The 21,829-nt window shown below is 45.9% G+C and overlaps 2 protein-coding genes across 5 annotated transcripts in view; both read left to right on the forward strand.

The window, feature by feature from the left end:
• Positions 1-3: 3 nt before the first annotated feature.
• TMEM138 (transmembrane protein 138) lies at positions 4-8,907 on the forward strand. Of its 3 annotated transcripts, none has more exons than XM_049892152.1 (5): positions 4-473; positions 4,293-4,560; positions 5,628-5,799; positions 6,929-7,004; positions 7,265-8,907. In XM_049892152.1, exons 2-5 carry the CDS (start codon positions 4,433-4,435, stop codon positions 7,375-7,377), a joined length of 489 nt encoding a protein of 162 aa, XP_049748109.1. In that variant the 5' UTR covers positions 4-473; positions 4,293-4,432; the 3' UTR covers positions 7,378-8,907. The 3 variants fall into 3 exon arrangements, with proteins under 3 accessions (XP_049748109.1, XP_049748112.1, XP_049748111.1); XM_049892155.1 differs by having other exon boundaries at positions 7,268-8,907; XM_049892154.1 differs by having other exon boundaries at positions 8-48.
• A 10,633-nt stretch (positions 8,908-19,540) lies between these two features.
• Positions 19,541-21,829, forward strand: part of TMEM216 (transmembrane protein 216) — a 28,302-nt gene continuing 26,013 nt past the window's right edge. Inside the window, exons 1-3 of one of the 2 annotated variants that reach the window (XM_049892156.1) lie at positions 19,541-19,631; positions 20,236-20,337; positions 20,839-20,931. In XM_049892156.1, coding sequence (XP_049748113.1) covers positions 19,619-19,631; positions 20,236-20,337; positions 20,839-20,931 — 208 coding nt within the window. In that variant the 5' untranslated portion in view covers positions 19,541-19,618. Of the gene's footprint in view, positions 19,646-20,235; positions 20,338-20,838; positions 20,932-21,829 lie in introns of both variants that reach the window. The other variant, XM_049892157.1, reaches the window with a different exon arrangement.

The following is a 21,829-nucleotide window of genomic DNA, read 5'->3' on the forward strand; positions in this document are numbered from 1 at the left end:
AAATGAAGTCAAAGGCTCGAGGTCGCCAGAGGAGGCAGGCGCGCCCAGGTGCTGCCCTTTCCCCCCTCTTCCCGTTACTCCATGGGCATTTCTTCCCCAACCCCGAGGTTCCAGGGACCAGGAGCGCCGCGAAAGTCCTGCCTGTTCCTCAGCCCCCATCCCCTGGAGCGGAAATTTTCGGGCTGACGCGAAGCCTCCCGGCAGCGGCTGGTCCTCAGCAGAGCTGCGCACGGCGTGGGCGGGGAGCTCTGGTCAGCAGGTGGCAACACTGGGGGGGCCAGGGGAACGGAGACCCAGGGCAGCGAGAGCCCACACGTGGCGACAGACTGGCCATAGAGCCGGGAGAGAAAGCCGAGCACGGCAGGTAGAACAGTGCAGACGGGGCCCTCAGCCGCCATCTACTTCCGGCGTTTAAAACAGGTTTCCGGAAGCCAGGACGGTGTCCCCATGGCAACCGACGAGGGCTCCAAGAGGTGAGTGGGGGTGGATAAAGAGTGGGTAAAGTGATCAGAAGTCAGGATTTTTGTTGTTGTTGGTTTTGTTTTCTTGCGAAGGTAATAATCACGCCGTTAAGTTGACTGGGAAGGGGGAGGAGGACTGCTCAGGGGAAAGGGAAGGAGGTAGGTAGCAGTAGACAACTGAAGAGCTTTCGTTACCTTGTGAATCACCACTGCCCTAAACTGGAGGGATAAAATCATCCTTCCCGCGGGCGTGGCGGCGTGCGTGTCTGTATAAGGGGTCGTCACAGCAGCCCCCTGTGGTGGCCCGTCAGGGCCGCAGTTCCCAGTGAGCAAGGTACTCACGGGCTGGTTTGTGCGGCATGTACTAATCTGTAGTGAACGATTTCACATGGGTTTCATGTAGTGAAATCGTTCACTACAGATAAGTAAATAAAAATAAGCCCGTGCATACCTTGCTTACTGGTTAATTCCTCCCTGCGTGAAGTAGTGGTCAGAAGCACGGGCTTTGGCGTCACATCTGGTTATGAATTCTGGCTCTGCTCAATTGCCAACTGTATGACCCGGGGGAATTAGCTGAACTCCCCACCCTGTGTCCCCCCTGTAGAAGAGGAATCATTCTTTTCCACCTTGCGGCGATGAAAGGGGATTGTCTTGGCTGACAAGTTGTATGTTGTGCCTGGTGCATAGGTGATGACTGTCATGGGTTGAATTGTGTCCTCCCAAATGTGTGTCAACTTGGCTAGGCCATGATTCCCAGTATTGTGTGGTCGTCTACCATTTTGTGATCTGATGCGACAATCCTATGTGTTGTAAATCCTAATTTCTATGATGTTAATGAGGGAGGATTAGAGGCAGTCATGTTAATGAGGCAGGACTCAATCTACAGGATTAGGTAGTATTTTGAATCAATCTCTTTTGAGATATTAAAAGAGAGAAGTGAGCAGAGAGGAGAGGGACCACATACCACCAAGAAACAAGAGCTGGGAGCGGAGCTTGTACTTTGGACCCAGGGTCCCTGTTCTGAGAAGCTGCTAGAGTAGGGGAAGATTGATGACGAGGACCTTCCCCTAGAGCCAACAGAGAGAAAGCCTTGCCCTGGAGCTGGCGCCCTGAATTCGGACTTCTAGCCTCCTAAATTGTGAGACAATAAATTTCTGTTTGTTAAAGCTTGTGGTATTTCTGTTATAGCAGCACTAGATAACTAAGACAATGGCTCTCAATATCATTTGATAAATGAGGAAACAGGGTTCAGAGAGACCACGTTCATACATCCAGTAAGCTGGGATTTCTACACCTGGTGATGTGGACAAGGTTCCATAACCCCTCAGAGCCCCAGTGTAAAATGTGGATCATATGCACAGCAATGGCTACTCCTCAAGGTGAGTGTAGGATTAAATAAGATAAACATGAAAAGAGTTTGTAGATTTCAAAATGCTTTACAGATGTTAATTGCTCTTTAGCACTTCAAAGCATTTTAAAATTTATTTATAGATTTCATCCAGCAGGGGTCACAGGACACTTCCCACCCCCCCAGCCCCCAGCAGCTTCTGGACCTTGGAAAATATGAAAATAAAGGCCCAGGTCGCTTTACCTGATGTCACTGTGTTGCTACCATAACCTGAAAGATTTAAGTTTTACAGGAGAGCAATATTTCCTCTCAGGTTTTTCTGCCTGCACCACTTCCTACTTCCTTCTCCTGTGCCAACATTTTTGCTCCCTGGTTACTTATCAGCCTGTCGGTAATACAAGAGGCAGCATAGTGCAGTGGCTAAGGGCACAGACTCTGGACCCAGACTGCCTAGATCTGAATCCCAGCTCTGCCACTTACTAGCTATGTGACCGGGGACAAATTATTTTTACCTCTTTGGGCCTCAGTTTCCTCATCTGTAAAATGGGCAACATAATAGTATATCTTCTCCTTCATAGGGTTATTCTGAAGCTGAAATAATGCTAGTGCTTAGAACAGTCCCTGACACATTGTAAGTGCTATATAAGGGCTTGCTGCTATTGTTATTAATAGTATTAATATTTTCATTATTATTTGCCCAGACAGTTACTCTTCTCCATTATTCCCATAGATCGCTTTGAACTCAAGAGCTTTGGGTTGAGAAGGTTCCAGGCATGGAGAGAGGTTTGCGGGTGAGGGTTCCTAGGAGCAGGGGCCCATGATGAGAATTTGCATTTCCACACCAGATATACTGAATTGGAATCTACATTTTAACAAGATCTCCAGGTGATTCTCATGTATAATAAATTTGAGAACCACTGCTTTACTAATGGAGCCCAGGTGGCACGGTGGTTAAGAGCTTGGCTGCTTACCAAAAAGTCAGCAGGTCGAATCCACCAGCTGCTTCTAGAAACCCTGTGGGGCAGTTCTGCTATGTCCTATGGGGTCATTATGAGTCGGAATCAGCTCCACAGCAACAGGGTGTTTTTTACAGGCTCTACTAGTGGTTCTCAGAATTGGTCCCTAACCAGCAGTATTAGCATGGCCTGGGAACTTGGTGGAAATGGAGATTATCAGCAGGGGTCTGAACTGGTTGGAAACCCTGCCTAGGAGTGACTAGGGTAGTTAGGTAGTGTTGTGGGTTTTGTTTACTGATGCATCCCAAATACCTAGAGTGATACCTGGCACATAGTACCAAAAAAGGCCTTCAATAAATATTGTATTAATGTATTTTTTTTTTTTTTTTACATTTAATTGTGGTTTAGGTGAAAGTTTACAGAGCAAATTAGTTTCCCATTCAACAATTTATACACAGATTGTTTTGTGACATTTGGTTGCAACCCCCTGAATGTGTCGGCATTCCCCCCCTTCCTCCCTGGGTTCTCATGTCCATAGCTTTCCTGCCTCTACGGTCCTTCTGAACTTTGCTTTTCGGCAAATGCTGCCCTTTAGGTCTCCTACAGGTGATTGTTCTGAGGTATACATTCCTCACTGCTGTTCTTGTTCATTTTATAGGCCTGTCTGTCGTATGGCTATAATGTGGTCTCCGGAAGTGATTTTAATTCCAAGTCTGAAACGTGTCTAAGGGCCATAGCCTGGAGGGTTCCACCAGTCTCTATCAGACCAGTACGTCTGGTCTTATTTATGAGTTTGAATTTTGTTCTACATTTATCTCCCACTCTGTCCATGACCTACTGTTGTGGTCCCAGTCAGAGCGGTCAGTAGTCACAGCCAAACATCAGCTAGTTTTTCTGGTTGCAGGCTAGTGGAGGCTGTGGTTCATGTGGCCCATTGGTCCTTTGGACTAATTGTTTCCTTGAGTCTTTGGCTTTCTTCACTCTTCTTTGCTGCAGAGAGGAAGAGACCACTTATTGTATCTTAGATGGCCACTCACAAGCTTTTCAGACCCTAGTTGCTGCTCACCAAGGTATGATGTAGGACATCGTCTGTATGGATTATGATAAACCAGTTGACCTAGATGTCCCCCAAGACTATGGTCCCTAGCCCTCAAGCCCAGTATCTCAGTCCCGGGAGGTGTGTGGTTATGACTAAGAAGTTTTCATGACTGTGTCCCCAGTGCACACTGTTGCATACGTGGGTATATTTACAGCATGTACACATATATACATATGTGGGTGTGCCTCATATGCCCTCCTACCCCTGTTCAGCTTATCTATCTACTTGTACATTGTCGTTTGCTGTTACTGTTTCAGGACTGTGTACGTATTAGTATTTGCCCTTGTTGTCTTTTGCTCTTGCATACCTTTGGGTGTATTCCGTCACCTTGATTATGTTGTGCTGATTTCTCCCACATTGTGTATTCTCTCTCCTTCACCAAAGGTATCAACGCTTTTCTAACCTCTCCTTTTTTATCACCCCAACAGGCCCTTGTCTTAGAGCACGAGACACAGCTCTGATTTGGAGGATCTAGACACTGCTCCCTCAGTGCTGGGGAGAGAGCCAGCAGCTGTGTTCTGGAAGACTGTGGAATGTGCCCTTGGAGGCCCAAGAGAGCAGAAGGAAGATGCTCCAGACCAGTAACTACAGCCTGGTGCTCTCTCTGCAGTTCCTGCTGCTATCCTATGACCTCTTTGTCAATTCCTTCTCGGAGCTCCTCCGAATGGCTCCCGTCATCCAGCTGGTGCTCTTCATGTGAGTTCAGTGAGTGGGTCTGGAAGGCTGAACCCAAGCAGTTTGAAGGGCTGACAGTTCTGATTTAGCATTTTAAAGGTATTAATAGAGAAATATCAGGGATAATAAAGTTTAACATCATCCTGGGTACTCCATGGTGCATAGATACAGTCACAGGTCTTGTTTTTATATCCTTCTAACAAGGGTTGGGGATAAGGGCAATAGTTCACATAGGAAGTAAGAGACAGACTGCTGACTGAATCATTTTCCCCATCTGTGAGCAGAAGTATTATCTTACATTGCCACGAAAGAGGATTACAAAATGGCAGGGTAAAAAGAGGGCAAGTATAGTAGGAATCCCATAGGATTTATCCTCCACCATGATTTCTAGACCCTGAGTTCAGTTTCTAAACTGAAAACCACTGTCTTGGACATGATCTCCCTTTATTCACAAGTACTTTCTGGCCTGCCAGACACTGTTCTGGTCGCACGGTAAACCTGACAAGTTCCTGCTCTTGTGGGGCTTACATTCTAGTGGAGAGAGAATGAATACATGAAGAGAAATAAGTTCAGATAGCAATAGCTGTTATACAATAAGTATAAAGTAGCTGGGCTGGGAAGGTAAGGGCTACTTTAGGTAATGTGGCTAAAGGAAAGCCTCTCTGAAGAGCAGACATTTGGACTGAATCTTGAATGACACTCAGGAGCCAGCCAGGCAGAAATCAGGGGGAAAGGCATTTGGTCTTGCTAGATGAAACTGTCTGATGGGACCAGGTTATGTGACAGGGCTGGCATTTGCTGGATATAAGGAGGAAACTAGCTTCTCCTCAAAGTACCTAGTAGGTAATTGAGTTAAGAGTGTCAGAGCAAGAAAGCCTTGTCTGTGAACTGCAGCTCACCTGATGGAGCTAGCAGGTAATTGTAAGTTGATATCATTTGGATCCCAAAGCCCATGCTGTCTATAGGGAGTTTCAATGAGTATATCCCAAGGGAAGGACAGACTTCATGGTGTCCCCCAGGATTTAGGGTCAGCACTGGGTCCTCACATAGACCTTCATTTGGCTGTATCTTGCTTTATGTGTCTGCAGCATCCAGGATATTGCAATCCTCTTCAACATCATCATCATTTTCCTCATGTTCTTCAACACCTTCGTCTTCCAGGCTGGCCTGGTCAACCTCCTGTTCCATAAGTTCAAAGGGACCATCATCCTGACAGCTGTGTACTTCGCCCTCAGCATTTCCCTTCATGTCTGGGTCATGGTAAGAGTGCAGCTCTGAATCCTGAATCCTGAAAGGACTAGCAATCCCTTTCTTCCGGGAACCGGGCATAACATAAAGGATTCTATGAGATGAATCGTTCTTTTACCTCTCACAGAATCCTGGATAGGAAACAGGTGCAATGATAAAGTGATCAAGGCTAGAGCTAGGCACAGAAAGTTTCATGAAGTACTTTTTTTGCCCAACAGTATGTGTTGAAGGACAGCCTGACCCAAGAGTTGAGGACATTTCTTGAACATTCCATCTACCTGTGCCCCACCTGTGCTAAAACAAAAAGTTGAATCTGTTTCATTAGCTGTTATGGCATGTGGGTGCTAATTCAGGGTATTAGGCATCAGTGTCCTGTGACTAGTGCTGTAGGCAAGGAACGTTGCTGGAAACTAGCCGTTCAAGAGGGCTCCTTGCCTTCTAATGCTCACACCCTCTGCCTAGTTCCCATCACTTACACTGGGAGGACCGGCCTTTGGTCTAACATGGGTCGCAGAGCAGAGCCAGTTTTCATGGTCTCAGATTTCTTGTGCTTGACCAATTTTTCCATCTCTTTGAGTCTCTCATCTGCTTCTCGTGTACTTATCTTCATGGAACACCTTAAAACCTCAGAGCCTGAAAACCTAGTCACTTTTTTTCTGAAGCCACCTTCTTAGACCGAGCTTTTCCTTGTGACTCGATGGGAGAGCGGAGTTCACAGGAAGGCAGCAGAGGGCTGTCTGGGCTCTGGTTCCTGGAGCCAAAACAGGTCCTGGCTTTGTGCCATAAAGCTGGTAATCTGATTAAACCCTGAGTGCACCAGGCCTTTATCTGACAGGAGCTGAGCCTGAGATTTTCAAGGCTGAACTCCTGAGAATCATTTCCTCTTGGCACAGGCTATCAAATGAAAGGGGATAAATTACTTAGTTCAAACTTCCTCCCTCAGGGTTAAAAGGCATTCATTCCCTTTGCAGCATAAAAGGGAGCTTGGGTCTCCTTTGAGAAACACTCCTTGGGGTTGTGGAAAGGAGGGTGAGATTAGCATGATTTTAAACCAAGTGGGATAGCTTCAGCTAACCAAATTGGAGCTGTTTGGGTCTCATCTGGCCACTGACCTTTCCCTGTCTCCTCATATCTCCTCCAGAACTTACGCTGGAAAAACTCCAACCGTTTTGTCTGGACAGATGGCCTTCAAACACTATTTGTATTTCAGAGACTAGGTAAGGACCAGACCAATGTCAGGCTTAACCTTGATCCCACATATGGCTCTGGCAGTGAGGGTCTTGACCCAGGCTTCTCAGCCTCTCACAGCTGGTGTGGAATGGTTTGGACAGCCCTGTCACCACTGATGCCACAAGCAGGAGAGGTTACGCCCTCTGCTGTTGCTGGGAGACAGGGCCCCTCAGCCTCTTTACCTGTTCTTACCCTGAAATGAATACTCAGGCGCCCCCCTGTGGCCTCTTTTCTGTCTTACCCACAGCAGCAGTGCTGTACTGTTACTTCTACAAGCGGACGGCTGTGAGGCTGGGGGATCCTCGCTTCTACCAGGACTCTCTGTGGCTGCGCAAGGAGTTCCTGCAAGTCCGACGGTGACCTCTTCTTGTCACACTGATGGATGCGTCACCTTCCTGACGGAAGCCACATTCGCTGCTCTGAAGGGGCAGTTGGGCCTGTGCACGAGGAGACAGGTTGGCTTTCCCAGCACAGGCTCAGGCCAGGGTGTTCAGCGTTCAATAAGAGCCTCCGCCTTGCACGTTAAAATGTCCCCAGTACAGACTCCAGTACGTATTCCTGTACTTCCTTCCTGCCTCAGTTCTTCTCCCTGTCCTCTCCTGCTCCATACCGTCCACTTCTCTGAACTGTTACTTACAGAGAGCTCTGTGGCTTTTTGTTTAGGCCAGTACAGGAGAACCTCCTAGCACCCACATTCCTGGCACCACACACTAATGACTGAAGGGTGCAAAGAGTGATATTTATGTACTCCTGACTGATCATACCTTAGATGCTTAGGTTTTTTATCCAAGGTACTTTTTTTTTTTTTTTTATGTTTTCTAAATAGGAAATAAATGGATTTTTTTCCATAAATGTTGGAGTCTCTCTATCAAGTCATGTGTGCCAGATCCTAGCCTCAGCATTTACTTGACTCAGTGGACAGATTGTGCCACAAATCAAATACATGTGTTTATTGAGCCCTCTTTTAAGTACAAGGTATTTTTGAGACATTCAAGATGTAATCCAATGTCCCACCCTCCGCCCCTGGAGCTCCAGACTTCTGTGCTTCGTCCAGATGTCCCCCCGACCCAGCAGAAGCCTAAACTGCCTTCAAAAGAGTAAAAATGTGCCTTTTTCTGCTTTGGCAAGAGAAATCTTTAAAATTCATATGCCCATAGTATTTGGGTTTTTTTGCCAGAATAATACATAACAAACCACCACCAAACTTCAGTGAAGTACAATAATAAACAGTTTTTTGGCTTGTTAGTCTGTGGGGTTCAGCTATTCTGGGCTGGGCTGCGGTGCTTTCAGCTGGGCCTGCTCACGTGCCTGTGGGCAGCTGTGAGTTAGCTAGGCGGCTCTGAGGAGCTGGGTCAGGCTCACTCATATGCCTTGGGAATCGGTCAGGTTGGAATCCCTTCTGAGAATTTGCATTTCTAACAAGTTCCCAAGGTGATGCTAATGCTACTGGTTAGGGACCAATTCTGAGAACCACTGGTAGGGCAGCAGTTCTCAAAATTTATTATACATAAGAATTAGCTGGGGAGCTCATTAAACAGTAGATTCTGATCCAGTATATCTGGGGTGGACATGCAAACTCTCAGCAGGGGTTCAAACAGGTACAAACCGGCCGAAGTCCTGCTTGGAATCCTTTGGCTGTTGGCTAATCTAGGATGGCCTCAGCTGGAATGACTGCTACTCAGCTCTGGTCCGCATGACTTGTCCTCCGGCAGACTGGCTGGCTTCACACGGCCATAGCAGAGGGCAAGAGCGAGCAGGCCCCAGTGTGCAATCTCATCTCAAGCCTCTGCTCGTGTCTCTTAATCTCCCGTTGATCAAACTGAGTCATGTGGCTGAGCCCAGAGTCCGACTGGGAAAGCAATACAGAGTTCCATGGCAAAAGGTGTGGGTGCGGGGAGAGGTGAAGAATTGTCATTAATTCAGTCGGTCTACCGCACCATAGACTTGCTCTATGAAACTCATTATTCAGACGTGCTTTAGAGCACGGCTGGCAGACTTCTTCCGTGAAGGGTCACATAGTAAATATCTTGGGCTTTCACAGTCTGGTCTCTGTCACAACAACTCAGCTCTACCACTGTTGCATGAAAGCAGCCACGGACAATATGTAAATGAAGGAGCAGGACTGTGTTCCAGTAAAACTATTTTTAGACACGGAAATGTGAATTTCATGCAGTTTTCATGTGCCACAAAATATTATTATTTTGATTTTCTTCCAACCGTGTAAAAGTGTAAACACATTCTTAGCTCACAGGCTGTACAAAAGCAAGCAGTAGATTGGACTCGGCCTGCAGGCCACAGTTTGCCAACCCCTGCTTTAGAGGCTTGGACACTTCATCTCCCCACTGCTATCTCCCAGCCACTGAGCTCCTTCCCCCTCCTGTCCTTGGTAATTTATATAGTATACCTCTAGCAGAATAGACAACCTAAGAACATTTCAGAAATGTTTACAAAGAAAAAATTGCCATAATCCTATCCCAGTCATTTATTTCAAATCCTTGGCAATGTGTGTATATGTTTTACACACATTTGTGATTATGGGGAATTTTTTTTTTCACTTAGCAGTGGAATACGTTTTTAAGATAGGATATAAATTGACTCTTTGGAACAGCCAGCTTTCCAAATTCAGAGGCAGGAAATAAGCACTTTGAAAATGCTTCGAGACTTCCACTTCCCATAGGATGGGAGTCAGGAACTAGAAAATCCAGATGAAATACAAAAACCATCTTTTTAAAGGCTTCAGAGGGCTGCTGAAGTAAGAAGGGTTAGAGGGCCTAAATCTAGAGTAAGGAGAAGCATAGAGAAGTGAGCTGACGATTTGCAGGAGATTTTTCCCTGGGGGCATTTACTGATTCTGGGTTTCAACAAGAGACTAAGAATCCCAGCATTGCCCAGACACGGTTGCAGCCAGGGAACAGAGAAGTCAGCTGAGCTCTTAGTCATCTCTTAAGACTGGTGTGACAAAGCTGGGAACTAGAAGAACCTTAAAACATGACTAATCTCTCGAGATGTTTACCAAATTCTGAAGCTGTGCAGGGCCAGAGGCTATGAAAAGCTAAGCCTCAAGCGTCTAAGAAGCAGAATAGAATTTTTGGCAGTCTAATGGCCCTGGTGGTGCAGTGGTTAAGCATTCAGCTGCTAACCCAAAGGTCACCAGTTGCTCCACAGGAAAAAGATGTGGCAGTCTGCTTCCATAAAGACTACAGCCCAGAAAAAAAGATTACAGCCAAGAAAACAATGGGGCAGTTCTACTCTGTTCTATAGGGTTGCTATGAGTGGAACCAACTCGATGTAATGGGTTTTTTTGATGAAAGACATCCATAGAATTGAGATTCTCTGCAAGCTCCAAGCAGGATAAACACAAATAAAAACTACACCTAGGGACTTCTGCTTCTAATAATGGCTGAGTTAGTGTTTTAGATCCTATGAGGATGACCCCTCCACAGATAACAACTGTAAAATCTGAACATAATACAAAAAGCAGCTGCTTGATGACAATAGGGCAGGGAAGCAGAAAGTCTGCTGAGGAGTCCACACTCAGGAGAATTATGTAGAGAACATTCCCTATTTTTGTGGTTTTTAGCTTGGTGGCAGGCAAAATCAGTGTGTATGGCAGACCAGAGTACTGAGTCGAGACGACTGAAGCCACTGGAGAAAACGATGGGAGTCTCAGAAGGGAAAAAGCCAGAGAGAGGAAATCTTCAAATTCTGTTTGCCCATCTCTGCCCAACTGGTGAGCCACATGTGTGTAGTTTAGACTCAGAGAAGCTTAGCTAAAGACAGAAGATCTGAACTGAGGCTGGAGCTGCCACCCAGTAAACGTAACTGCGGTGTGTATCCAACCAAACTAATTACCTAATGGAATTAAAAAAAAAAAAACTTAAAAGTAACAAAAGTCAGCCTCCACAACTCATCATTGAACACTGAGACCTACCCTGAGATGATCCAGACATTGAAATCAGTAGACAAGGGTTCTAACACACCAAGGAAGATACATTCTCAGTAGATAAAGACCGGCACCTTCAGCAGAGAAAGAGGATTTTTTAAAAACAAAAACTCTTAAAACTAAAAAATGCAATAACTGAATTTTAAAATTCATGAATCGACTTAACAGCAAAAGAAGACATAACAGAATAATGAATCAACAAACTAGAAAACAGACTAATAGAAATTATCCAAGCTGAAGAACAGAGCGGGGGAAAAAAATCTCAGGAACTAGTTAGATAATATCAGTCTAATATACATGTATTTGGAGTTCCAGAAGGCAAAGAGAGAAATAATAGCATAGAAAAAAATAAATAATAACCAAAAAATTTCCCTAATTTGGTGAAAGACAAATGTACAGATTCAGGAGGCTCAACAAACACAAAAAGGCCACACCAAGTCACATATTGCTGTCAAATCATGGAAAGCTAAAGAGGAAGAGCAAATCTTGAAAGCAACAAGAGAACAACAACACTACATACAGAGGAACACAATTAACAGCTGACTTCTCACTAAAAATAAGAGACCAGAAGAGAGTGTAACAGCACCTTTAAAGTGCTGAAAGAAAGAAGAAAAAAAGGGCAAATCAGAGTTCTATGTTCAGCAAAAATATCCTTCAGGAATGAAGTTGATGGCCATCTAAGATACTCCAGTGGTCCCACCCCATCTGGAGCAAGGGAGAATCAAGAAAATCAAAGACACAAGGGAAAGATTAGTCCAAAGGACCAATAGACCACAACTACCAGAGCCTCCTCCAGTCTGAGTCCAGCACAACTAGATGATGCCTGGCTACCACCGACTGCTATGACATGGATCACCATAGAAGGTCCCGGACAGAGCTGGTGAAAAACAGAACAAAATTCTAACTCACAAAAAAGACCAGGCTTACTGGTCTGACAGAGACTGGAGAAACCCTGAGAGTATGGCCTCCGGACACCCTTTTAGCTCAGTACTGAAGTCACTCCTGAGGTTCACCCTTCAGCCATTGACAGGCCCATGAGACAAAACGAGACTAAATGGACACACCAGCCCAGGGGCAAGGACAAGACGGCAGGAGGAGACAGGAGAGATGGCAATGGGGAACCTAAGGCTGAGAAGGGGAGAGTTGGCAACCAATGTCACAAAACAATGTTATTAACTGTTTAATGAGAAACTAATTTGTAAACTGTAATCTAAAACACGATAAAAAATACAAAGAATGAAGTTGACATAAAGACATTTTCAGGTAAGAAGAAAGCAAAGAGAATTAGTTGCCAGCACTCCTGCACTATGATGAACACTCTGGGAGGTCTTTGGCCTGAAGGGAAATGACAAATATGAAAACTCAGCTCCTCAGAAAGGAATGCAGAGCATAGGAAATAGTATACAGGCAAATATAGATTATTTTTAATTTTTTTCTTTTTTTCCCAATTAATTTCTTTATAATACATTTACATGCAAAACTCAAGTTTTATTGAAGTACGCAGAATATTGACCAGTATAGACCATATGCTGGGCCATAAAACAACTCTCAGTAAATTTAAAATGATTAAAATCATAGTGTATGTTATTTGACAATAACAGAATTGAGTTAGAAATCCGTAACAATGAGGTAGCATCTAGGTGATTCAGCCTGGCTCCATTCAGGGACAGAAACTACACAGTAATATAAACATGGGAATTTTTTTTTTTTTTTTAGGTGCTGGAGTTACAGAGTTTGGTGAATCACTGTGCACAGGTCAAATGTAATACTTTTATTTTTTTTAATTGTGCTTTTAGTGAAAGTTTACAAATCAAGTCAGTCTCTCATACACTCATACACACCTTGCTATGTACTGCTAGCTGCTCTTCCCCTCACGACACAGCACACCCCTCCACTCTACCATGTATTCCCCATGACCATTCAACCAGCTCCTGTCCCCCTCTGCCTTCTCATCTCGCCTCCAGACAGGAGCTGCCCACATAGTCTCATGTGTCTACTTGAGCTGAGAAGCCCACTCCTCACCAGTATCATTTTCTGTAGTATAGTCCAATCCAATCCCTATTTGGAGAGTTGGCTTTGAGAATGGTTCCAGTCTTGGGCTAAAAGAGGGTCCAGGGACCATGATCTCTGAGGTCCCTCCAGTCCCAGTCAGACCATCAAGTCTGGTCTTTTTATGAGAATTTGAGGTCTGCATCTCACTGTTCTCCTGCTCCATCAGGGATTCTCTGATGTGTTCCCTGTCACAGCTGTCATTGGTGGTAGCTGGGGACCATCCAGTTCTTCTGGTCTCAGGCTGATGTCTCGTTTATGTGGCCCTGTCTCCTGGGCTCATATTTACCTTGTGTCTTTGGTGTTCTTCACTCTCCTCTGCTCCAGGTGGGTTGAGACAAATTGATGCATCTTAGATGGCCGCTTTCCCCACGTGTGTCAGTTTGTTGTACTATGGGGGCTTGCATGTTGCTGTGACTGGAAGCTATGACACCAGTATTCAGATACCAGTAGGGTCACCCATGGTGGATAGTTTTCAGCTGAGCTTTCAGACTAAGACAGACTAGGAAGAAGGACCTGGCAGCCTACTTCTACAACCAGAATGCTCCTTAGAAGCAAGGATGGAGAGACTGCATCTTACATACTTTAGAGATGTTGTCAGGAGGGAGCATTCCCTGGAGAAAGACATCATGCTCAGTAAAGTACAGGATCCGCGGAAAAGAGGAAGACCCTCAATGAGATGAATTGACACACTGGCTGCAACAATGGACTCAAGCATAACAATGATTGTAAGGATGGTGCGGGACCAGGCAGTGTTTTGTTCTGTTGTGCTTAAGGTTGCTATGAGGCGGAACAAATTCTACAGCACCTAACAAGAACAGATGGACGCTTGCTAGCTAAACATGGGAAGTTTTAATACAAATAATTATTAAAGTATGATACGAGAGGAACTCTAACGATATAGAGACTGCTTTTTTTTTTTAAGGGTACCTTCAAGGAAGGACAAACTTGGCAGGGCTTCCCCACCCCTAAGGCTGGGGTTCAGACCTCACTGTGGCCCACTGGGTGGTAGTGAAGTTCGTTTTGCACAGCCAAGAACTGGTTCACAGTTGCTGGACAAGTAGGAAACAGCTCTCCAAGGAGCAGGCAAGCTGAGGGTGGTAGGCAGGTGTGCAGTGAGTGTTGGGACACCACCTGTAGGCACAAGTTCCAGAATGCATGGTGTCCACTTCAGGAGAACACCAGGAAAAAACCCTCTGGGCCACAGGTGGGTCAAGGCTGGTGGGCAGGTGCATCAAGGGAGTTGCAGCATCCCTGTGTGCATGAGGGCTGGAGTGCCCAGTGTCCACACAAGGCATGGAGGGTCAGGGAAATCAACCTCTGGGAAGCAGAAGGGCTGAGGCTGATATGATCTTCCAGGGTGCACGTGAGCTGAAGTTGTGAGCAGACACAAGAGGAAGTTGGGCTACCCCTGTGGGGGCACAGTGTCCATGCCTGGAGGGTTTTGTGAAAAACCATCCAGGGCATAGGTGAGCCAAGGCTCAGGGGCAGGTGCACAGGGGGTGTTAAGGAGCTGCCATTGGGTACAAGGCCTGGAGCATGTGGTATCTGTGATAGGAGGGCCATGGCAAGCTGGTCACTGAGCCTGGACTGGGTCTATGACGTGGCCAGAGGGGTGCCTGCTCTTGGCGTGTGACTAGAGGGACTGGTGAAGGACCCTAGAGCATGAGCAAGAAAAAGCACACTGGAGCACACTGGAACCAGGAAGATGAGCCTCTTTTTCCTGCAACGTCCCTCCAGTGCCCTCTACTGGCCAAGCTTAACATCACACTTAATGTAAGGGAGTCCATTGTCACAGAACAGGCACTGAAGAGTGAACCTGGAGCTGAGAGGCAATATATTGATAACTGCCACACTAGGAAAAAACCAAGTATTTGCAAATTAAACAACACACTTCTGAGTAATCCAAGGATCAATGAATATAGAAAGCAATGATAGTGAAATGATAATGAAAATATAACCTATCAAAATGTCTGTGATGCAGCGAAAGCACCACTTAGAAATGTATAGCTTTAAGTCTTACATTACAAAGAAGTTCTAAAACAATGGTCTAAGTTTTCACCTTAAACTACAGAAAAGAGCAAATTAAATCCAAGGAATTGTCCCTCCTGGTAACACGTCCAAAGTACGTGATCAAAGTCTTGCCATCTTCCCTTCTAAGGAGCATTCTGGTTGTACTTCTTCCAAGACAGATTTGTTTGTTCTTTTGGCAGTCCATGGTATATTCAGTATTCTTCACCAATACCGTAATTCAAAGGCGTAAACTCTTCTTCAGTCTTTGCCTTAGTCATCTAGTGCTGCCATAACAGAAATACCACAAGTTGATGGCTTTAACCAAGAGAATTTTATTTCCTCACAGTAAAGCAGGCTAGAAGTCCAAATTCAGGGTGTTGGCTCCAGGGGAAGGCTTTCTCTCTCTCTTGGTTCTGGGGGAAGGTCCTTGTCCTCAATCTTCCGCTGGTCGAGGAGCTTCTCAGGCACAGAGACCCCATGTCCGAAGGACATGCTCTGCTCCTGGTGCTGCTTTCTTGGTGGTATGAGGTCCCCAACTCTCTGCCTGCTTCCCTTTCATCTCTTGAGATAAAAGGTGGTGCAGGCCACACCCCAGGGAAACTCTCTTTACATTGGATCAGAGAGGTGACCTGAACAAGGGCGGTGTTACAATCCCATCCGAATACTTTTAACACAGAATTACAATCACAAAATAGAGGATAACCACTCAATACTGGGAAGCATGGCCTAACCAAGTGATACACATTTTTGGGGGGATATAATTCAATCTATACAGTATTCCTTATTCATCTTCCAGCTTTCGCATGCATATGAGGCAACTGAAAATACTATGGCATGGGTCAGGTACGCCTTAGTCCTCAAGGTGCCATCTTTGGTTTTTAACACTGTAAAGTCTTTCGCAGCAGATTTATCCAATGCAATACATTATTTGATTTTTTGACAATTCCTTCCGTGGGCGTTAATTGTAGATCCAAGTAAAATAAAATCCTCAACTAAGCTATAGATATTACCACCACCTTCCTTCTAGAGATGAAACATCTGAGCCTCAGAGCAGGAACTTGTCTAATTCCAGTGACTAGCAGGCAGCGGAGATGGGTGTGCTAGACTGACCCTAAAGAATTGCATCAAAGGGCTCCCCTGTCCTCCAATGTGCAGTTAAGTTCAGTCAATGGGAGGCACAAGCAGAGAGCAGAGTAGGAGAAAGGGAGAATGAGGCCGGGTGTTCATCTATCAGCACCCGCACACTGTCACAGCTCCCAATAGGAGGCCCTCACCATATATACCACTCTCTCCAGGTTACAGGAATCACTTCTACTCTTCCCTTTGAGCCTAAACCCCCCCCCCCCAAAAAAAAACCCAATTGCCCTCGAGTCGATTCCGACTCATAGCGACCCTATAGGACAGGGTAGAACTGTCCCATAGAGTTGCCAAGGAGCGTCTGGTGGTGAGCCTAGAGGTAACAATTACTGCCTCCTCCTCACTCCTCTCCTCCAGCCAGGGTACTGCACATTCCCTTGAAGGTTAATCAGTCACTCTTCTCCAAATACCTGGTTAAATGTGCCATCTGTTTTTCAGTGGTATCACTAGGGTTGGTGTCACCCAGTGCGGTAACTCATGGTGTCACTCCCCCAAGCTAATTACAATATTGTAGCTAAAACACCAGAGGGGAGGGGGGAAACCTGTTGCCATCAAGTTGATACAGACTCGTAGTGACCCTATAGGACAGAGTAGAACTGACCTATTGGGTTTCCAAGGAGCTCCTGGTGGATTTGAACTGCTGACCTTTTGGTTGGCAGCCATAGCTCTTAACTACTATGCCACCAGGGTTTCCAGAAAATTTGACAAAATCGGCCACTACAAAAACACTGGCAGTAATGAAAACAACAGAGCATGCTTGTAGTGCATGTAGACGAAATCATGATTCAAAGTGTCATTGTGACAGCTCTGACCAGAGTGCATTAGAAGGTTCAAAAAGTAGCATAGAGGTATACTGATACATGTAAGCTGGGCTTACAAAAATATTTGTTGCTGTTATAACTAAGTACCGGGATTTTTTTTTTTTTATTAACTTTTATTGAGCTTCAAGTGAACGTTTACAAATCAAGTCAGACTGTCACATATAAGTTTATATACATCTTACTCCGTACTCCCACTTGCTCTCCCCCTAATGAGTAAGCCCTTCCAGTCTCTCCTTTCGTGACAATTTTGCCAGCTTCCAACTCTCTCTATCCTCCCATCCCCCCTCCAGACAGGAGATGCCAACACAGTCTCAAGTGTCCACCTGATATAATTAGCTCACTCTTCATCAGCATCTCTCTCCTACCCACTGTCCAGTCCCTTTCATGTCTGATGAGTTGTCTTCAGGGATGGTTCCTGTCCTGGGCCAACAGAAGGTTTGGGGACCATGACCGCCAGGATTCCTCTAGTCTCAGTCAGACCATTAAGTATGGTCTTTTTATGCGAATTTGGGGTCTGCATCCCACTGATCTCCTGCTCCCTCAGGGGTTCTCTGTTGTGCTCCCTGTGAGGGCAGTCATCGATTGTGGCCGGGCACCAACTAGTTCTTCTGGTCTCAGGATGATGTAGGTCTCTGGTTCATGTGGCCCTTTCTGTCTCTTGGGCTCTTAGTTGTCGTGTGACCTTGGTGTTCTTCATTCTCCTTTGCTCCAGGTGGGTTGAGACCAATTGATGCATCTTAGATGGCCGCTTGTCAGCATTTAAGACCCCAGACGCCACATTTCAAAGTGGGATGCAGAGTGTTTTCATAATAGAATTATTTTGCCAATTGACTTAGAAGTCCCCTTAAACCATGGTCCCCAAACCCCCGCCCTTGCTCCGCTGACCTTTGAAGCATTCATTTTATCCCGGAGACTTCTTTGCTTTTGGTCCAGTCCAATTGAGCTGACCTTCCATGTATTGAGTGTTGTCCTTCCCTTCACCTAAAGCAGTAGTACCGGGATATTTTTATAAAAATAATACATTTCTGCTGAAACACCACAAAAAATTTGTTTAGACAGTCATTTTGGCGTCACCCCCTGTGACTGACGGTATCACCTGGTGCAGTCTGTACCCCCACACCCCCTAGGGATGCCACTGTTGTTTCCTGCCAGACCCTGACTGGCAACAGGCCAACAGCCAAGTCAGCCTGAGTCCACTCAAAGCCTGTTACCCAGAATTACTGCAGCAACCCACTCTTACAGCTCCAAATCATAGTCAGGCTGCAAAACACAGCTCACAAGCCATCTCATAAAATTCCTTCAATCCCCACCTGGGAATACTCTGCCTTTCAACTCCCACTGCACCTTATGGGTCACATGGCAGTCAATTTTCTCTTCACATGTTATTTATTTGTGTTCCTTGAAAGAGGCTCTAGTTCCCACTCCTCCCGTTGTCTTCTGACCACCTGGCACATAATCCTGCCGCACCAAAGACCAATGCTAAACCCTGTCTAAGGAACTTTCACATTTCGAGGTGCTGATAGATCTAATCGGGGAGATTTCAGATCTAAAATTAAGCGCTCCATTCAGAAATTAAACTGAGGGCTTTACTTCTACACTCCTGATTCGGCTTCTGTCAAAGTTGCTGTTTGAAAAACAAAGATCAGGCGTGGTTGTTATGTAAAGAGTGTTCCCGCAGCGGGCCTTAGAAAAAGCTCCATTGAGTTGTTAAAATAAATGAGCGCTGCCAGATAAACACGTTGTTTTAACTACCTTAAAGACGTTCCCTAGCAAGCACCTAGACATTATCTCTTTTCTCTCAGCTGAATCAGCAGTTTATTTAGTTTCCTAACTAATGGTCAGCTCTGTATCCAAAGATCCTAATTAAGTTGGCCCGGTCTATCACTACACTTTCATGTCGAAATTGTTATACTTTTCATTTTAGGAGTATTGCCTTAGTTAATTGTTACCAAGCATGAGAGATCTGTATCAGACTAGAAACGGATGTAAAGAAAGTTTCGGTTAATTGGCACCCTTGTAAATCTCACCTCCTTTCCCGCCATTGCTTTGATGTGAAATTGTCGTGTCCACTCACTCGTTGAATCTGTTTTGCCTGTAAGGCAGAGCATACCGTTACAGCCAAACTGAACGCATGCTCTCCCGGGGCTCATGCCTTCAATACACTTAATTTGTTTAAATATCAAACTGGAGTGTTGGTCCAGTGACTTCAGGACAGAGCATCTCCGCGCAGTCTCTCAGCCCTCCAGCGTTTGTTAGCAAAGGGAACTGCGGGGCGAGGGCCTGTTTGCCAATCCTCAGGCCACATTGTCACAAGTGGCCACTTCAGCCCAACGCACTGTAACCCGTGGGGAGTTGGGGGCGAGAGCTGCCCCTGTCCCTCGGGCCCTGCGGATGACGCCTTCGCCGGCGGTCGCTGTCCTCGGTGACACTCTACCGGCCGAGCTCGGCCCTCGCGTCGTTCGCGGGCCTCGACCCGGCGCATGCGCCGACCGCACCTAGACGCCCGCCCCCGGCAACCATAGAGTACGGCGGGCTGGCAGAGGAGCCAGCCAGGGCCGCTCCGTCCCCCGCTTCCGGCCGCGCCTCGCTGCCCCGGGAGCGGCTCCTGCCGCTTACGCAGTTTCCATGGGGACTGAAGATGGCGCCGCGAGGTGAGACCCCGGAGGTGTGTGAGTCGCTGGTCCCTATTCCTTCCGTTCCTCCGCCCTCCCCTCTTCTCCCAGGGCTCGGCCTAAACCCTCTGCTCTAGAGTGTTAGGGACGTCGCTCCTCATATGTCCAAAGCGGGGTTTCGCAGTCACACCCCGCCTGAAGGCCTCAAGCTGTGGGTCTCAAATACCCCAGATCCTCGGATTGGGCTGCTCTAGGTTGGCTCAGTAATTCACAGTGTGATCTCGAACAGGCCAGTGCTGGGCTGTGCGCCTCAGTGTCTCCTCCCGAATAGTGTGGAGGTTAGATCTTAGAGGCGCCTTTCAACTGTAATATCCTCTGAGGCTCCTTTTGATTGTCACTCCCGAAAGCAAAAAACTGAGCTGAGTTTGGCGGTGATTCCAGGGAGAAAAGAAGAGTGAAGGAAGCGCCCTCCCGTCCCACTCCCTATTCCCTGCCATCTCGTTATCAGCAATCAGAAGTGCTCCAAGTGGTCCTTCCCATCAGCAGCGATCCCGTGTTTTTTTTCCAAGTTAGACACAGAGCCATGTAAGAAACAGATTGAGCTGTCCCCCGCCCATCCTTCTCCTCTGTGCTCATCTTTCAGGTAAACGCTTGTCCTCCACGACTCTGGAAATCCTGTTCTTTCTAAATGGCTGGTATTATGCTACCTATTTTCTGCTGGAACTCTTCATATTTCTTTATAAAGGTAAGGCTTGGCACTTGACCACTTCACCCCAGAGCCAACTCCCACCAAGAGCCTTCTCGTTTTTCATTCCTTTCTGTCCCCACCACCCAGGGCCTCCTTGAGAGTGATTGAGTAGGAAGCCCCTCAACAAGAATATCTTGAGTTTGGAAAACGTGGTCTTCTCCATTCTGACTCTTCCCCCATTACCTCTTTTTGCTGAACGCCACTTTAAGTCCTGTGGTGACCCTCAGACATGATTCAGCAGCCTGTGGACCCATCCACATCAGATCAGCTTACAGAGTGCAGTCTCCACAGGCTTTCTGGACTTTTGTAATAACGAGCCTTCCTCTGACAGACATAATCACACTGAGTTAACATACCCACAGCTGTGAGAATGCCCACATTTCACTAACTAGTTCATGGAAAGCTGAAAAGACTCATGTTCTCTGTATTTCCAAGTGTGTGACAGTTCTTGTGGGTGCTGTTTGGTATTGTTTGTAACTTTGGCTTTCCTGTTGGCAGGTCTCCTATTACCATATCCAACAGCCAACCTAGTACTGGATGTGGTGATGCTCCTTGTTTATCTTGGAATTGAAGTTATTCGGCTGTTTTTTGGTGAGTGTTGTCCAGAGAATATTTCCATTCCTTATGAGATGAGTTGGTATCTGTAACTTGATTAACAAGAAAAAGTACATAACCTACGCTCACAACCAGAGATTGAATCTGGGGGTATATCCCATTACTTCCTCTCTGACATTTTAAGCTGCCTAAATATTTTGGATCAAGTTTTACCTGTCTTACTCTGAAGGGCTAGAAGTAGGCAGTAGAAAGAGATATTAGATAACTGCCTCCTAACTGCCTACTATAAAAGTGCCAGGTTTCTCTTCTTGGTTGGCTTTGGGAGAATAGATCTGGTTGTAACACCATGTCCAGGGCATTATATGCCTTCACAGATCAATACTAAGTAAGATCCCCTTTACTTCCTGAATAAGGATCTTTTTCGGACAAGTTTTATATCCTCAGAAATTCAGAGCAAATCCTTTATTGCTAAGAATATCTCATCCCTGAAAAACAGTTTTAAAGCATGCATAAACTGAGGAAAAAATATCTGCAGCACACGTGACAAAGGATGAAGAATGCTTATAAATAAATCACTAAGGAAAAGACAACCTAATTCTAAAAACTGGTGAGGGACCACACAAAAAACCCAAACCCATTGCTATTGAGTCAATTCCGACTCAGAGCGACTCTACAGAACAGAGTAGAGCTGCCCCATATGGTTTCCAAGGCTGTAAATCTTTGCGGAAGCAGACTGCCATGTCTTTCTCCCGTGGAGCGGTGGGTGGGTTCAAACCGCAAACCTTTCAGTTAACAGCTGAATGCCTTAACCACTGTACCAGGGCTCCTCTAATAGGCAATTCCAATAAGACTAATTATAGATGCCCAAACTCACTAATAAAAAGCAAATTGAAACAAGGTAACATTTTGCACTCATCATATTAAAAAGATTTAT

The sequence above is a fragment of the Elephas maximus genome, chromosome 7 (genome assembly GCF_024166365.1).
Source record: "Elephas maximus indicus isolate mEleMax1 chromosome 7, mEleMax1 primary haplotype, whole genome shotgun sequence".
Taxonomy (NCBI): Eukaryota; Metazoa; Chordata; class Mammalia; order Proboscidea; family Elephantidae; genus Elephas; species Elephas maximus.

Bases quoted from the DNA above. Each gene is read 5' to 3' on its own strand.
- TMEM138 (XM_049892152.1), top strand. From the start codon at position 4,433: ATGCTCCAGACCAGTAACTACAGCCTGGTGCTCTCTCTGCAGTTCCTG. The intron at 4,561-5,627 runs GTGAGTTCAGTG...ATGTGTCTGCAG, and splicing joins ATCCAGCTGGTGCTCTTCAT to CATCCAGGATATTGCAATCC. The intron at 5,800-6,928 runs GTAAGAGTGCAG...TATCTCCTCCAG, and splicing joins CCCTTCATGTCTGGGTCATG to AACTTACGCTGGAAAAACTC.